The 19117-nt window shown below is 42.8% G+C and overlaps 1 protein-coding gene across 1 annotated transcript in view; it reads right to left on the minus strand.

The window, feature by feature from the left end:
• Positions 1 to 6242: 6242 nt before the first annotated feature.
• gbe1b (glucan (1,4-alpha-), branching enzyme 1b) overlaps positions 6243 to 19117 on the minus strand; it is a 107287-nt gene continuing 94412 nt past the window's right edge. Inside the window, exon 16 of the mRNA XM_030108469.1 lies at positions 6243 to 8320. Coding sequence (XP_029964329.1) covers positions 8258 to 8320 — 63 coding nt within the window. The 3' untranslated portion in view covers positions 6243 to 8257. The remainder of the gene's footprint in view (positions 8321 to 19117) is intronic.

The raw sequence follows: 19117 nt of genomic DNA on the forward strand, positions 1-19117 counted from the left end.
ACCAGCCTCCGCCAGTGCTCTGCATAAAGATGAAAAAGCGAGTGTAATGGCAAAAAGAATAACGGCACACGCCGCTCACCGCCGGGCCTCCAAACATCCCGCCGCACACATTGATCTGCTCCTCTCCCTCGCTGACGCCACCAAGACGCCGCGGCGCCTTTTCCACAATCATATCAGTCACATTAAAAGCAGAGATTCAAATCTGTGACCCGGGAGGCCGAGGTGCTTTCTTTTCTCGAGCTTTTGATTCTGACATTTGAGGAATACTGCGGCATGGAGGGGAAATTCTCTTGTTTGCCAGATTGCCAGGAGTGAGATGATAAGAGCGATATCAATTACATCTCTATGCTTTTCTGTAAAGAAATAGCTCGATCACATGCTTAACCTTGCTTATAGCAAAAACACACACACACACACACACACACACACACACACACACACACACACACACACACACACACACGCACACAAGCGCTGCGAGCGCCATTCTAAAAAAGCGATATGCAACAGTAACTCCCGCCGCCCAGGCTGATTCCTCCTGTGTATTACCATAACATTTCAGTCACAGCAGCCCTTTTCTCTCCTGGAAAATAAATAACCACTGGTAATAAAAAGAACCTCTGGATTAAAAGTATACAAAAGCAGATTAATAAAGCTATTTGACGACTGACCGTCGTGTTCGCTCATCCACACAAACCAGTGATCTGAAAATTGGCTATCTTTGTACAGTTTTTACATGAACCTACTTTTACAGGGGTTTATCTTAACTCAAATCGATCCAAAATGATTGGTTATATTCTCAGTTAGCAGACAACATGCAGTCCCCGTACCATGTTACTTTCATCTTGAGTGCAGAGGACAAGTAAAACAGTGCCTTAATGACTTTCAGTAACATTCCGAACATACAGGATGAAAATATCCGTATTTTTACAAAACCAATCAATTGAACAAGTGGATCTCCAAGTGAATAAAAGGCTGATTGGCTGGCCCTGGCACGGTGAATATTTCATTCATAAATATCATTTTTAAACACGCATGCTTCTTCTTTCATTCTGTGAAATGACAGTGTTAACCACTGTTCCTGTGTGCCGCCCCCAACATGAACCATGTTTATTTGAATCCATAAATAATCCGGAGAAAAGAAGACACAGGAAAGAAAATACTACGAAGAGGTGCAAAAAGCGGGTTAAAAGTCGAATTGTTGGCACAAACAGCAGAGGAGTCTCCGAGGCTCCAACTATTAATAGCGTGAGATTATTGCTATGTGTTGCTAAATGACCTTCTGGGGGGTTAGAAAACCACCGACTGTGTGATTTGTTATAAAACAGGGCTCCCCGCTCTGCAACATGTGTGTAATAGTGCACAATCTCCTGTGATACTCGACCAGTCTTGAAGTTTCAGTCTGTTAATCGGGTGCTTTATTACATTTATTACAAAGGCATCTTGATTATTGGTCCATTCCAAATGAGAATGGAGACTTTGACGACACGTAAGCGAGCGAGGCCCCGGCTGGTCTTAATGGGATCAGGTCCCATACTGCGTGCCGCGGGTGTTTGGAACCGCAGGCCGTCGTCTCTCCTCAAAAACAACCGTGACAGCAACAACAACTGATCCACACACCGAGCGGGGAAAACAATGAGCGCTCCTCCGTTTATCACACTCATCAAGCAAATTCAGTCAACAACAGGGTTTAATGTGCCGAGCAGGAAAACACGCTCAGTTTAGTCTTCACAGAAAAGTCTGCCCATTTATTTTCTGTCTGTGGTCAGAGGGAGTCGATCCCAGCTGACCACAGGTGAAGGCAGGTAACACGAAGAACACACACACTGCTAAGACCAACACTTTCACCAAAACAAACAGTAGTATCCCACTAGTATCCCAACATGAAAACTACATTGTTCACTACTGTTGGTTCAGGCCACCGGCACCATTGTCTAGTTGCGCTGCTGTAGGTTGATTCTTGTCGCTTATTCTTGCTCATGTGGAATTGTCGGGTTTTTCTCTGTCAAAGCGCCTTGAAATGACCGCGCTGTTATTGGCGATGGACAAATAAAGCCCGATTGAATCGAATACATGAATGAATTCATATGTAAATCTGAAATTGTATTCGTGTTTGTTATTCGATGGAGCTCTTGCCCCATAAACGCACGTCTTTGTATTATTGATGGAGGAAATCCATAAATATACAGAGAGAACATGCAGACCACACACAGAAGCTTGTGCCTTTGAGTCCAACGGGGTTCCTCTCAGTGTGAGTCTACAGCGTTAACCACTGGGCCAAAAGCGTCTTCAGTCTGTGTAATCAATCTCTGCATTCACAGTGCACGGTAAATGTTGCTCGGCTGTGTAAAGTTTGCTTCTTGCTCGCTGGCACTTCAGCGTCGCGGCTGCAGCGGCGTGCATGTTGAAAAGCAGTCCTGACTGGTGCAGTCTCATGGGTCAGCCTCTGAAAACATCCTCTTTGTGCATGTCATACCCCCAATTCTGACTACGACTTTATTGAATTCTCCAGGATCTTCCCTCAGGCACTTATGTTCTTGTGAGAAATGCAAGAAGACAAACTGTTACAACAGCGAACACTCTCTTCAGGGTCACTTGCGATATCCTCCCATGGACTGAATAGCATAGACTGTAGGTCCTGCATATTTCATGACAGCCTTATCTGCGAGGGGGGCACCAAACAACAGAAAACATGCAGCAGAAATCAGTGCAGCTCTTATATTCTCTGCTGCTTCTGTGATGTAATTGCATTATGGATTCAGAGCTTTCTGAAACGTGTACAGACGACGTGCCGCACCGCATTATATTACACAAACCACCCATTGTGATGCAGCTTCAATGACTGCGAAGTCGCAGAGGGACACTTCTGGAAAAGGCCAGACACTTTGTTTCTAGGGCTGAGCCATAACATTATGACCACTGACAGGTGGAAAGGCCAGAAATCTACGGCTTGATCTGCAGCTCTGAAGCGGTGCTCCCATTCCTATCTATTAAAAGTGGTTAATGATGCACTAAAAAGAGGTTAAAGACGAGGCTCGATCCTCATATCCTAACTCATATTCCTGCAGAAGTTTAAAAGAAAGACGTCAGAATACAATATGCATCTTAGTTTTATGATATTAGGCAGGTGGCCATGATGTTATGACAGCCTCAAAGCATCCACCCAAACCAAGGGAAGTGCCCTGGAGATGACTGTGCAGAGAAGACACGCCGAATGAGGATAGAAAATATACCAAAGGAGGAGGAAAGAGGGGGGATAAAGAGGGAAAATATTACATTCTAACATCCAGAAAATGAAGCTCAAAAATGACCACAGAATTGAATCAGTGCCTTTGTGAAGCCGCCTCAACAAAAACTACATCCTGTTCTTCCCAAACTGCTTTTCATGGTGCAGATGCTATTAAGGAGCTGCTTGTATCCGTGCCAGCGTACAAAGAAATATAATCTGGTGTAAGTAGTATAAAGTGCAAATGCCTGGGAAATGGAAATTGAAGTATTATAGTGTGATGAGTTGTCTTTCATCCCCCTTACATCATGTTGTGGGAATCACTGCGCCGACTGCACTGGAGAGTCCTGCCTGCCACAACATTTCACGGCCCCCCCAGCCACCCGGCGGAAATGGAAACTTTGTGTTTGGCACGGAGGACGCTTCCGCTCCGTCGTCTGAGACTTCGGGGCTTTCCAGAGCGCAAGTATCAGAAAAGTGACTCACGTTAAAGTTTGAAACGGCTCTTAGAAACAAAAATAGTTCTGCGTTACCTTGAGGTGGCGTGGTGCCGCAGCGGTTCGCACCGTCACCTCACAGCAAGGTCACGGTTCGGCTGTGGTCCCTCGGCCTTCTGCATGGTGTCACTGGGCTGTTTTCTTCAGGTACTCCAAGATCCACATGTTTGAAGGAGCTTAAATCACACTGCAGGCTGATGTTTTGAACACCTGTTCGTTCACATTTGCTATTTTTTGGGCTAAATGTTATTCAAATGTAATAAATATCTAGTGGGAAGAGAAGAACTGATAAACAAATTACAATCTAAAGCTAAAATTCTGACTGGATGTCTTCATGAAGCTTTCACAATCTCATGTTGGGACGTCCAACATCAGGCCCGTGGCCCAAAAACAGCCAGCAATGGGCTGCAATTCAGCTCACGAACCCACCAAGCAAATTGTAAATATTTCAAATAAAGCATTGAATTTTTGTGCATGCAAAATCTGCAAAGTGCAGCAGATAACAATAGATGTTTCTTTACACATTTCATTATAGAATGCGTCCTTAAAGTTGCCTTTGTGCTGAAATTGTTCTAAATTTTGATACAAATTGATCAGATTGGAAAAATATAGACTTCTAAAACATATACTCCACGCAACAACAAAGAAACTCTGACTTTAAAGGTTAATACGCTATGTTACCGGTCTCAATTTGACGCTCCTGGTCTAGTGTCCTGCAAAATAAATTAATTAGAAAAGCTTCTTTAATCAGAAAATAGTTCTTATTAACTTTAACAATGACTGAAAGTTCCCATGTTTAGTTACTTACGTCCTTCAAGTCAGTTGAGATCCATCAGTTATATTAAGCATAAATATTCTCCTTCTGATTAGAGGCGTTTGTGGAGCTTTCAAATATTGTTCCACTTATGGTTTTGCACTGAAGCAATTATAACTGTATTTACTTCCATTAGACGAGTTCAGTGATTAAAATGTGTGTTGAATAATCACGCTTCACTTATTTTTTTTTTTTCTAATTGGGATTTCTGCACTACCCTTTGAGAACCTGGGTTAACTGGGGACTCGGGTGTGAATGTGTGTTGAGTCGACTCTCTCCGGTGGGTCCTGAGATCAGTTGGAAACGTGCACGAGGCGCACGCCATCTTTAGCCCCGTGTCAGCGGCCGGGACCGATTCCAGCTCTGCCGCCGGTGATCTGCCGTCCAAGTTTGGGTTGTAGAGGTCAGAGTCCATCGGAGCACATTCAGACTCACCAACCAAGAGTATCTGGATCATAGGAATGCACTTCAGTAGAGGCTCAGGGAGAACTTGCTAACTCCTCTTAGTCTAAGACTGTATTAGGGATGCACTGGTACCACTTTTTTAAAGGAGAAGTTTGAATGTAGTTGCATGGAAGTGTAATTGTTTGAACTTTTACCAATTATCTAGAAGACTTTTTTTTTGTTGTTGCATGTTTTGAAATATGCAGAGATGAAGATGAGTGGAAGATGGATGGATTTTTCATTATTTTCACCTTACAAACTGATTCGGTAGCTGGAGACCAACACAGTGACAGAAATCTAGAAATAGGATTTACATTGAAAGAATAATGTCTGACCATGTGGTTGGAAACTTTAAAAAAGCAACACAGGACATTACAACATGCAAATTGAGTTCACATGGAAGCCAAAATGTCTATGAAAACTGCTGTCTTCACTCATAAAAACTAACAAATCACTAAAATAATCATCTATAAATGTAAAAATCTTTCTATTTTAATGAGAACGTGGACTAATTATGCTGGAACAATGAAGTCTGACTAATTTCAATGAGTACAAGGTTGGTTTATGAGAGAGTGCACCATCAAAAAAGACAAAAAAACTATTCATCTTGTCTATAAAAACTAAAAAGTAGACTGCACTGATAGAGATTTGATGCTGTTTCATACTGAAATTTGTATCTGATGTGAAAGCATCCACTCTGAAGAGTTTTCTCATTGACCGAATAATCAGAACATGTTTTAATGAACTGTTTTACAAAACATTATTTCAATTCAAGGGCCACATGCTCTGTGGTGGTTTGGCGGGACGGATGGGAGCCTCTGATGAGGTGCTTTTGGCCCACGGGCCTTATGTTTCACACCCCTGCCGAAGACAGGGGAAACTAATTATTTTTTAATTAATGTAAAACTGAACGCATTGTGATTCAGTGAGGTTAATTCAGTTCACTCCGATTTAAATGAGCATCCCTGCTTGTCATTCATTGTTAAAGCATGTTGTATTTTCACAATCCTCAACTTGATCAAAGTTTTCCCTTCCTGGTGCATTTAGTTGGAGAACAGTGAGGAACGTCTCCTCTGTGGCTGAAGGCAGGTTTGTACATATTTGTGATGGACGGGCACGACACTTAAATTACCCCGGACTCTCAGACCTGTCAGGCCCAAAATGCAGTCGTGGCGTCAAGCGGAGCGTCACACGATCGCCTTACAGGAAGCCGAAGCTCGGCGCGACGGCACAGAATCAGTAATCAGGCGGCGGAGTCCTGTGGCTGGACAGACACTGATTTATTATCATTAGTCCTAACGAAGGAAATATGCTGAAACAGTTGCAGTGGATCACACATCAATATTACTTTTGAGAAAGGAAATGCAGACGATTCATTTTGGCAGCGGTGAAATGACAGTGACATGGGGTCAGATGAGGAATGATTAAACACTCCAGAAACCGCGTTGCTCCGAATGCATGCAGAGTGATCCTCTCTGTGCTCTCGGAGAGGCGGAGAAAAGGCGTTTTCATTACACACAAGAAAAAGAAATGACACGTTCATGACACTTTTGGCTAAACACAGAAGGATGGTCCTGAATATGAATGCGGTTTTCCTTCAGCTGCGGGCGAAGCCGATCACAGACCTGCCATATGCTACAATACACGGCCTCAATGGCGGAGGATCTGCGCTAATGCAGTAGGTGTGGATCACAGCGTTGTTGTCGTGGTCGTGGCAGCAAATCAGGGAATTTGCTTTCATCCGAGATGCTAAAAAAAATCAGCTCTTGTTGCACTTCTCTCAGTACTGCTGTGATAAAAGGTGCAGGAAATGTTTGAAATTGTCCAAAGTACAACCAATTCATACAGCAACAAGGGACTTTTTCAGACGGCGGATGGAAGCTGGGAGAACATAAAGGCTGGAAACAGACCAATTATCAAAGTCATTTGCAAAACACAATATTTTATGACATTTTCCTTTTTTTTTTCGTCGTTGCTGTTGTTGTTGAGGGAGGAAGATCAGCGGTTCCGTCATAATCTGCAGTGCTTCTCTTCGTTTATCAATAACCTCCTCACATACCAGCTCGGGCGAAGGCTTTGGGATTTCACTCATTAAATGCGCCGAGGACAAAAAGTCACGCAAAAAAAAGAAAGAAAAAAAAAAGAGTGAAAAGTAATTGGAAGAGGCACATGTCGCTCTTTATGTCGATACCTGTTTTAGCAGATCATTCCTGGGGGAACCAAGTACAGCTAATGAACACACTGCACATAAATCACATCTTCCAGAACGTGTGCGTCACAGCTCCGATACCATCGTTTCCCATCTTCATCGTCAACTTATCTGAGAACAATTTAGGAGTTTGAAGAGCTTAGCAAAAAAAAAAAAAAAGAAAATCCATTGCATAAACCCATTTAATGTGATGTATCGCAGGAGGCACCTATGCTTTATGCAAAGCGAGGAGAGACGATGTAATTCAGCTCAAAATGTTGCCTGTGCATTATACAACACAGTGTGAATGATCCAAATTAGGCGATTTTTATCACTGCTTTAGCTGCAAATTACTGGCTTAATAACCGAGCCATAAATAACCCTTAAATGCTCCCAGTAGCTGCATAAATTCAAACATTATAACGTAACAGTTTCAGACACTCATTAAAGGTATAATAATTCAAACCGGGTTAATACTTTGTGCAAATTACAATATATTTTTATACGAACAAAGTCACACAATGCAAATTAACAGAGATCGCCATTGATTTGACTGCTATTCAAGTGAGGCTGCTATTCATCTATATGCGTCTGTGACACTCTTTTTTTTTCTTCTATTAATTAAACAGAAAACAATGAAATCAAGAAAAGTGTTTTAACATAACTTATCTTGTGAATAATTTTAATAAGTGAATACTGCTTGTATTGCTTTCTTCTGCCACAGTTGCCGGTCGAGCACTTCAGATGACAAGCCAAATGCAACAGAGCTTATAAATGGCTGCTGGCGAGTGTTGGACGGACTCGGCGGGGTATTGAGTTTTAGCATCTCGCTGCTGGTGAGGTTGGACGCTTCCCAAATGGACCAATCTGTAGTAAATGGGGTTACACAGCGTCTAAGGTTGCAGATGGCATTTGAAAGCACACTAGTCGACAACACACCCCCACTGTCTTTAAAAAAAAAAAAAAAGAGGCTCAAACACAAAAAGTGGGTTTGCAAGGTTGACACTTTAAGATGAAGGTGATTGTTAACACTCAGTTTGAGTTTGGAATCCATTCTCAATCCTGGTCTCTGTGGAGACAATCATCCTCTAATAACAGTAATCTATCTCCTCGTTGGCCAGGACAATAGCAGTTCTGCAGGGGATGTAGACCTGAGAGAGAAAAGGAGACAAAGGGAGGAAGGAATGCAGGGAGAAGAGTCAGTTGACAATTGAAGATTAATGACGTTAACAAGATCGTTCATTCTGGAGATTACTGAATCTTCACGCTGATGTTTTTGCGGGACACGCAGGCATGGTCAGTCCTCACAATCAGCACGGTGGCTGCAGCAGCGAGGAGGAGAGGACGGGGGGTGTATTTAGAGGGGTATCCACAAACGCCACTGTCTGGATCGAAGGGGAGCACCAAGGTCAGAGAGGTGGTTTCAGAGTGTGACGGAGAAGCAGCAGCTGCTGCTGCTGCTGCATCCGGGCCTCTGGAGTCGGTACGTCAGCAGCCTGCATCCCCCGAACTTCCCGAGCAGGCACTTAATATGTCAGCATTTCATGTCATTAATGTGGTTTTCTGTTCACGGCTTAAACGTCCAAGTGAACAAACCAGCAGAAGAGCGGGGGCAAATCCTCCATCCCCATCAGCCCCCTCTGTGCTTTCCATTTCTGAACAGTCCAATCAATACAAAGTGTGTTTCGCATCATTTTTTTTTTTTTTTTTTTACACATTGGCTGGGCATCAACGGTAAATTTGGGACTTTGTGAAGAAACAATCTGCCAGGAAGAAAGAAAGCTACAAAACAAAAAGAGCCAGTAAATGTCAGATTCCTTAAATCTCTCTCTCCATATGCGCACACACTACAAAGAAGTCTCCGAGAGGGCAACAGTTTGGAGTGGTGTCCCTAATAAAGTCTTTGATCAATCCTTTTGATATTCACAGTGTCATTTGGAGGCGAGGAGCCACTGTGTACCATTAGTCACTTCAGGATTTATGCCAAAGGAAAAGCCAAGCAGACATAAATGACGCCGTATTTCCCAACAGAAAACGAAAAAAGCGAGCCGAGCTGTAAACAATTCAATCACCCCCTGAACTCTGCGAGCCGCCCCTCGGCATCGGCGGATCCGAGCTCGCCGCGGACGCGTTTCTTTGGCAACAGTTTGTCACCGGGGGAGTCGAGCAGCCCGGCGCCGATACACTGACACACACACACAGACATCGGTGACTAATTAAACAGTCACAGTGGGAGAGTCTCCATGCAGGAGCACCGCCGAGAGAAGGAGCGGCAGAATGAATCACTGCACCTGTTTAGACAAAAGCTACCACTGCGTCTAACCTGGAATATGTCAACAGCTTTTATTTCCAGCAAACAGATAGCAGCAGTGACAAAATCCACACGGGCCTGCGAACCGGGAGCCGCACCACGTCCCGAGTGTTGGCACAGCAATTAGTGGAAGGCGCTCGAATCACCATAATACTCATTATTATATACTGTACATGCATGGACTTTACTTAAACTGTGTGTCTTATACACACACACACACACACACACACACACACACACACACACACACACACACACACACACACACACACACACACACACACACACACACACACAGTCTTGTATTTCTATCCTTGTGGGGACCGTCCATTGACTCCCATTCATGTCTAGCCCCTAACCCTGACCCTAACCCTAACCCACACCACAATAAAGCCTAACCCTAAAGAAATGTTTTTGCACTTTTACTTTTTTCAGTAACAACAACATGGTCAAGAAAACACTGTTTCTCCTACTTAGGACCGGAAAAAGGTCCCCACAAGGCACGTCGTTCCACGTTTTCCTATCCTTGTGGGGACATTTGGCCCCGACAAGGATAGAAATACGAGAACACACACACACACACACACACACACACACACACACACACACACACACACACACACACACACACACAGAGTCCGGCACAGTCCAGGTGAAATGTGGTGAATAAACTGTCATATGTTTTACACTCATACAATATAAAGATACACAAAAAATATGTATGCTGTGTGTTCAGACGCTTTTAGATGTGACACAGTTTGATATAGAGTCAATGGGAGAAAACACTGACGTGTGTGCAGCCTGAAAACGCTACACTGTTAGCAGCTGAAATGATCCTGGCTGCTAATTTAAACAGAATTTAAACTCTTAACTAAAAGTAAAGCATCAGCTGAAATGAATGGAAATCACTCAACAAGAGTCAAAATATGGGATTATATTGTATTAAGATGAATGTGAAGCCTTTAATGATGATTTCCAACAGCTATACGGCTTTTAAAACACTAAGGAAGTGGCAATTTTCACTCTTTGTATTCAGGCTAAAGCGTACTAACTTCCTGAAGCCTTCAGCTTCAGCGAGAACATGAAGGAGTCGATCTTACAAGGACTGTAATAACTTATAACTAACATGATGAAAAAGCAGACATTCATCTAAAAATCCATTGTAAATATGATTTGTTAACATGAGGCATATGCGCATCACTGACTTGCTGATAATAAAGAATAGTTGCAGACATGTATTGTTCTGGATAGTTTCATATCCAGGTAGTTATGAAAAACAGTAGCAGTTCAAGATTTGGGCTTTCAGACAAATAATAGATTTTAGCTTGCGATTTCTCCCACTGAAGAAATCATGTGAAAAATAACAGCTGCATGTAAGCAAGCCATGTCAAAACAGTGAGGAAACGCGCTGATGAGTGAGTCAGCTGTTGTGAAGCGGCGTGTTGTGATTACTCATGTCTGCGGTGCGCAGTTAAAAACTGTTCACAAAAAGGTGAATTTGGTAAAAATGAATTGGATATTTAGCCCTAAGGACCTAACCTAAGGTGCATGATTCACTGCCTTTTCTATTTTGACTGCCGAGAGATACGTGATGTGAGGGGTTCTGATGCGCCGTCAGCAGCAGACGTCGGGTTGAACGGAGTTCACTCAGTTATCAAGCGGAGCATCTCCGATCCTCCCAACTCTAATTACTTCCCGTCCCGGGTTAACCTGGCTGATCCATGAATCATCAATCCATTAATCACACATTTCGTCGCTCGGCTTTTGTTTGCATGTGAATTTTCCAGGCAGGACGTCAGACGCCCGACTGTCGTCGGTCCGTGGAAGTCGGCCTGAAACGGGATTTATCTGGAAACGTCCACAAAGCTCCCGTCGCTGTCTGATTTGTCATTTGGAGTAGGTGTTTACCACTTTGCCGGCACTCAAAAAGCCACATTTCATATCAGGCAGCGGCAGTCAGATCCGGCATCAGTTACTGTACAACACAACGAGTGTTTCAAGTGTTCACATCAGAGGAGCAAAACAAAACGGGATGAGAGGAGAGGCAAAGCAGCCCGTTTGGTGAGCGCCGCATTAGGAGGAAAAGTTAGCCGGCACTCTGTGTCCTTTTCATGACTTCTTTTGTCTCACGGACGCTCCGGCACCGCCTGCTGCCGCGGCTCACATGTGAGAATTCAGATTTCGTGCTCTCCCTTGAAGAGCAGAATCCAGCCTTTGGGCTAATGCTCAATCTGATCAATGTTCAAACACACTGATAAAGGATTCATGAGGTGCTTCGCAGGAATATATCATCCAGCCCGTCTCCAGACCCTCGCTCCTAGCAAGGAGCGCTGCCTGGCGATCTGTGCACTTTAGCTCTCCAGACATGTCTCTGTTTGGCTCCATTACTCACTTAACAAGTATCAACTCCCTGTAAGCACTTCTGCACATGTAGGTTGTACTTGAGGCAGAGACCGGGGATCTGACTGGGTAACAACCCAAAACCTGAGCTGGATGGTTAGCCGAGGCTGAGCCCCTCTTTAGAAACGGGCTCCATCCGTTTCTCTCTGAAGCCTCAGCTTTTTTTTTTTTTTTTTAAATATATATATTTCTGTAGGAAACTGGAAAATCGTATTAAACAGCAGGATTTTATCTGAATCAGGAGCTCATAGCAGTCTGTCTGCTTTCAGTTCACTCGCAAAAACCCTTTTTTTATAAGTGAACCTTTGTGAGTCTGGAGCATAAATGTGAGTCAGAGGTTTCTAACAGTTTTACTCAGCTCATGTATACTCCTGTGCTTTCTTTTAAAGATATGAATTGGTTCACCTTTTCAGTTAGTCTAATAAATGTTATACTTTTTTTCCTGATCTAGTTTAAATAAAACTATAACTCATTTTAAATTAAAAAAGCAGATTTTCAAATTCATTGTCATGTCAAAAGATTATGATCAGAGACATGCAAGTTGATGAGATCAGGGACGGGATGTATCAAAGTTTATGTGTAATCTTAAAACTCCACATACTCTTTGATTTCTTCATCATGTTAACATTTTCTAGCTCCTCAGACACTCTGAACCCTTTCTGATTCCTTCTATTTCCTTTAACATTTTTCATGTAGTTTTGTTTTTTGGGGACATAATTAGACGTAAACTTGCTTTTATTATTAATTTACAAAAAAAAAAAAAAAAAAAACACATCAAGATGATGTCACTAGTGAGCAAACTCTGTATTTTTAACCATTAACCCACATAAAGCGCCACACGCAGGACGGGAATGTGAGGTGGAAGTGAACAAGGTCACAGAGTGTCTGGGAGGAGAAACACACTCAGAAACCTGGAGGTAATATAAATGGAAAACGACTATCAGATCCTTCAGAAAAGCAGACATGGCGGCCACAACGGGCCCGAGGTGTCCCGGTTAATGTTGGAGAAACTGTGAACCACATGCTGCCAATCACACACACACAGACACAGACACACACACACAATTTGGTTTTGCCCCGAGCTGAAAACATTCTGGGTAAAAAGTATTTGATAGTCCGGCAGATTACTCCCCAGGATGCCTCGGTGGCGTTATTGGGGGCATCAGCCGCAGGCTCGGAAGAGAAGGATAAGAAATAGCGTTTAATTATATCACTCGCAGCAGCGTGGGAGAAAATAACAATTAACTGCTTAATACCAGATCCTCCCACGGAAGTTTGACATATTTAACGAATGGAGTGAAATCACAAAGGTTTTAAAGTCTATCTGCAGTGGATGATGGGAACTTTCAGACCTCTGGTAATACGCTGAGGCGCGTCAATCACAGTCACAATGTGAAGACGTGAAGTTATCGTGAGAATTTTAACACTTTTCTCAAAATCCCAGGTGTCACTTTTGAGATTTTTCCTTAAAGGTTTGCATTGGATTACACACCAGGGATGAGCAGATAGCTGCACGAAGGGGCCACATGGAAAATCAGCACTACTGTGGAAGGCCCACATATTAATTGTCAAAATAGACAAATAAGAATTATCTCCCGATAAAATGCAGTTTGAGTCTCTATTTTAAGAGCTACTGCTGCACGTTTCCCCTGTCTTTGTCTTCTTATGAAATGTTCTTTAATTTTGAATTTAATGACAATTAAATATAACTATTTTTTTCATTGTTAACCAAATTTGTGAGGCAACAGCTGTATGGTCTGTGAAATGTGTCTGACACTCCTGCACGACTGGCAGTATACTTAATCTACTTTTTTTACACTTATTTTGTGGAAAAAAGTTTCAAACACATTATTTTCAGGCCACAAATTAAACTTTAATTCAATGCATTTGACATAAAAGTGACTTCTATTTACTCCCACACTTGATTTGTATTCATGTGTATTTTTCCCTCTCCGACGCGTTGCGTCTGAAACAAATGAAACGTACACACACAGTGTGAAGATGTGATGATTCGGGAGTAGTGTGCACGTGCGGCGTCCTGTCAGTTCAAACCTCCTCATCAACCTTTAGATCTCATGACAGAAATGTACATCTTTTGATCATTTTCCAGCAGCCGGGCACATCTCTCGCCCTTCTCTCCCCCTTCCTCACTTCAGCTTAATTTCTTTTTCTTTTTCTTTTTGCATGGAACTGTCTGAGGAGACAACCCCTTTGATGCAGGCAAAGTTTATCAAAAGGTTTTGAAGCAGCTAATTATTCATCAGCGTTTCTTAACATTACCTCTTTGACATTGGAACGCTCAAACAAAACTGCCTATGTGACATGTTAAAAAAAAAAAAAAAAAAAAAAATCCTTTTTGCTCAAGTAAGTTTTCTCACTTGGGGAAATTTCATTCAGTCTCAGACTATTTGAGTTTTTGTCTTGGAAAAAAAGAATTAATTGTAACCGCTGAATAGCGATAGACCTGGTCCTTGATGTATGAGATTCTCATGAAAAGCCCTGCTGAGTACATCAAGCTGTCAGTTCACTCAGATGAAGAAAGGCGCCACGTTTTTCTTTCCACACATAAAGAGAACTCTGCATTTTTCATCTCTCTCTTATTTTTTGTCTTTTTTTTTTTTTTAACTGGGAGTCAGTGTAAGCTGTTTAAACATTCAATTTTCATATTAGGCAGGAATGAAACTGAAAGCCTCGTCTTCTTGTATCATGGCCACTCACCAAACAAAAAAAAAACTCTCATTGTGACTCATCAGTGGCATCAAACAACTGAAACACTTGAAACAATAAAGCGCTTGTCAGTTTAGGCTCATGCGAAAGTAAACAAATGAACTGAGAAATCAGTCCAGGTGACTTTTGGAGATTTGAACCTTTGTTTCACTGCGATGCAACAGATTATCAAGATAATATGTTGAATTTCGTTTAAAACACTTGCAGTATTATTTTTGCTTTTTAAAGTTTTTGTAGTCAAACTGCATCTTCTACATGTCTGCAACAAGACCCATATTCTTAAAATCAGAAATCACCTTCAGAGATCACCATCACAGTTTCCTTGCTCTTCCGTTTTTGTTTTGAAGCGGTTGTGCTATTACCTTTGTAGATTTGTCGCTTCACAGTGATACCGGAGCTTCACTTTCCTCTACTCGTTTCTTTTCCCAGAGCTGCACCACAGCGTTGAGATCAGATCCTGGACCATCGGTTTGTATTTTTTTTTTTGTTTTGGTTGCTCTGCTATTTGTGGCTGTTGTCAAGCTGCGGACTGATTTGGGGCACCCATCAGATGCCTCCTTAATGCTGAAGGATAAGAATATAACTGTTCTGGGCACAGTGGAGATGACTAACTCTGGCCGTATCGCAGACTATATTTGCAGCCCGGTACCTGCTAAGAACCTCCTCCATGCTTCCCTGTTGCCTGCAGGCATTCATCCTTCCAGCGCTTTCAAGCCCTCCGGTGGACAATCTGCCTTCTGCCGCTGCAGCCGCACATTTCACATCTTGACTCATCAGTCCGGTGCACCTGGCGCCGCTCTTCTGCATGGCGTTCCTTCGTATTTTCGTACACCGGAGGAATGACGTTCTGGCTGCAGGCCCGCCGTTAAACAGCGCTTCTCGCTGGACTCCTCTGGACAGCCGATCGCTGCAGCGGCAACAGTCCTGCTGCTTCCTGCCGGTTCGGAGCCGATGACAGTCCTGCACACGTCTCAGTTTGGAGAGGAAGTGGGCTTAATGTGCTTTTATTGTCTTGCTGCGCTCAATCTACTCGGCCGGCCGCCGCGTCTCGTCGTGCCTCTGCAGAGGCTGCTGGGCGCCACATCTGGAAACACCTGTCTGCCTCCTGCTTTATCACTCCTGCCAAGTATTTTAAATGCCACTTCCTTTAGGTGACTTTTCACTGCCGCCACCCTTCTGCCAGGTTTGCTCCCCCTGCACACATAGGTTCAAGCTTCTAATGCTCGAGTTTATTAGCAGCTTGTTGGTCTATTTGATGAATTATGCACCGAGAGAGAGTTTGACAAAACACTGCATTGTGACTAAAATCAGAACTGAGGACTTAACATGATTTTTAGTGACAAGCTGATGCAGAGGATTTAAAACAAACATCTGAAGGGAAATCATTTTTATTTCTGACAATAGTTGCATATTAGGTGCTTCACATATTTCTGGATATCATATTTAGGCTGAACGGTTTTACCATTTTGTTCACAATGTACTTATTAGTAAACCTAATTAGATTTTATCTAGAACGTATCAATGACATGCTGTTTTAGCAGCAGAATAATAAATTCACATGATTTCATTTGAGGTAAAGACACTATTTATAAGTGCGTAATTGGCATCATTAAAAGTTAAAGATCTGAGATATGCAAGAAATTCTACATTCACAGCAACTGAATCTTCTCAGAGGTTTTGTAATTGAAGCTGTTTTTACGAAGGTGACCTCCAGTAACTATCATAAAACGATAAAGAGAGGAACTTGAAGCCTTTATTAACGGCAGAATTTATGTAGGAAGAGCTGAAACATTAACTTTTAGGGTGAAGTATTTGTCCCATTAACTTTGATTCGTGAGGAAACAACATGAGACGGAATAGTAAAGCAGATTTATTTCACAATCTCCTGTCAAAAAAAGGTTCGTACGACTAAAAAGATGTGAAAAAAGATCATGTATAGGATAGTTACCATACTGAATACAGCGTCCTCTGACTGAGCAATCGTTTGATTTTATGGGACAAATCCTCACTACTTCAAGTATTTAATTTACTTTAAATCTGCTTTTCTGCTATCGTTTAAATCAAGTCACTATTGAATCCAGCAATTATTAAATCTATTTTCATTTATTCAATATTAAGATAATGCACATGATGCTAAATCCAGTTTCGCCTCAAAGCCTGCCAGTTGTAAATAAGGATTTTTAGCTTCACTAATCAAACACGTTCTTTCTATGAGCATTTATTTTGAAACTGCAACACTAAAGAAAGATTTGTTAAGAGTCTGTGTGATTCTCTCCTGTGATGAAAAGTTGTTCTTTACCACTGACACTTTTTCCTCTGAATTTCACATGCGTTGCATGGCAGTCGAGTTGAAGAATCCTCAGGTGGTGGTGAACGATTCGATCATTTACACGGGCTCTGACGCACTTTCAGGGATTGTTTACATGACAACGATTTCAAGTGAAAATGCAAAACTTTTGAAACATTGTGTGGATCGGTTTACACGACAAAGTTGCTCAAAGCCACAGAAGGAAGTGGAAACGCTGCCACTACACGGGTTAAGTGTTTTACTGTCCATATTTGTGGTTTTATAGATGAGTTACCCAAACACTAACTAATGTCTGTGTATTCCCCAGCATTAATGTTCATATTGTAGGTTCTCTGCATGCATGCGTGCGTGGTTTCATGTCAAAAACAACCAACAGAGCCAATAAACGGCCTGGTGTGGTATAAATCATAGTCTTATTTTCAAAACATTGCTGTAAAAATTGAACATTTTTTCGTTTTCACTTGAGACCTCACATAAAACGGAGCCTTGGTTTCATATGTTAAGTCTGATCAGATAAATGTGTTTACATGATGTGGATTTAATAGGACTTCAGACCAGCTATGATGCATAAAACCACTGGTACTGAATTAATCCGGATGTTTTATAATGACATGTTTCTCCTGGTGAATTCACTGGAAGTGTGTATACGGTCGTCTGTGCGTATATGACAGATATGTGACCTGTCAGGGAGGTACTGAGGCTTCACCTCCAGTCAGATGGGTTCGGCTCCAGCGCGCTATAAGCCCGGGGTGTTCCACAAGATGGATGGATGGATTCTATGGTGTATAGGCGAAGACGCCTTCAAGGCCAGATTTGTAAACACGGGGCGTTGCAGTCGCGTGGCGTTCACCGCAGCCAACCCAAACCCTCGTGGTGCTCTCGGCTCTGCCGGCCTCCTCCAATTACGTGCCGTCTGGGTTTGAGGTGCGACGCATCGGCGGAGGAAATGAGAGTTTATTATCGCTCAGTAACGAGGAAGCTGGAGAACTGACAGGCCCATTAAAAAGACAGAAGGAAAGAAGTTTGTGCGGACTTTGAAAGCAGAAGTTGTTAAATAAAACATGGATGGTGTGGGCACCTTTTCGTAGCCCCCGCAGAGGCTCTTGTCTGATTATTCTTGTCATAACCAGGTAGGTGTGAGGAGGAGGAGGAGGAGGAGGAGGAGGAGGAGGAAAAGCATCTTTATGCAAGACTACAGTCTCACTGTGCAATCTCTACCGAGGAGCCAATAAAGGAACTACAGTCCACAGAAGGGTCCCCGCTCGCCGCCTCCCTCCCTCCCTGTCGGCTCCGTTCCTCTCGCTTCTTTTCATTCCTCATTAATCCGCGACGGTGCCAAAATTAGCAGATGACTTGTTAACTAAACTTCACATTTTGGCCAAGAGGGACGTGGGTGAAGAGCAGTGGTGTTGGAATTAATAAGAGTTAGAGAGGATTTAAGAGATTGTGAAATTTGTGTCCCTAACTGATGAAATCCAGGCCTAACGTACCGGACGCCGTCCGTCTGGGTGAGGGAGGACGAGGCCCTCCGACGGGGGTCGGCGGGGCCTTTAAATAATGCCCAACTGATGCTCTTAAAAGCCGGACGAGGTTGGCCAAACACATTTTTCCAAGCATTAAAGTGCTCTGTCCAACTTCTAATATAGAGGAACATCCTCTATCCAATAACGGCTACACTTTCGGTATCGATCTGAGGAGGTTCAAGCTGAGTTCAGATAAACAAACACCTCATCAGGTGCTACGTCAACCCTGATGCCCGGCAAAACAGCCTAAGCACCGCCTGGAGATCTTTAATAATTCACCAAACGAACCGAGAACCCACGGCGGGAGACGGTGACAGTGCAGTCCGCTTCGCAGACGTCAGTGTTTTCTGTGCATTATTAAGTGGACTCATTAACATAAGATCTAACGTGAGCAATCAGACGGATGCGTTCATCCCCGATCTTATTCATAAGCGTCTTATAAAGAAAAAAAAGAAAAAGAAAATTGAAGGCAAACATGTGCAGGATCCTTAAGCACTCTGCTTAAAATGCACATCAGTGTTTCTTTATATATTTCAAGGACAGACCTATTTCATGCTATTAGCCTTAAGCGGTCTCCATGATGGGAGCCCGGCTGGTTCACTCTCGCAGAGATTTCTCTCCCCTTCCACGACGCCTGAGAGGCGTGCACATGAAAAGGTAACTTCTAATGCAATGAATA

Source organism: Salarias fasciatus, chromosome 14, assembly GCF_902148845.1.
Source record: "Salarias fasciatus chromosome 14, fSalaFa1.1, whole genome shotgun sequence".
Taxonomy (NCBI): domain Eukaryota; kingdom Metazoa; phylum Chordata; class Actinopteri; order Blenniiformes; family Blenniidae; genus Salarias; species Salarias fasciatus.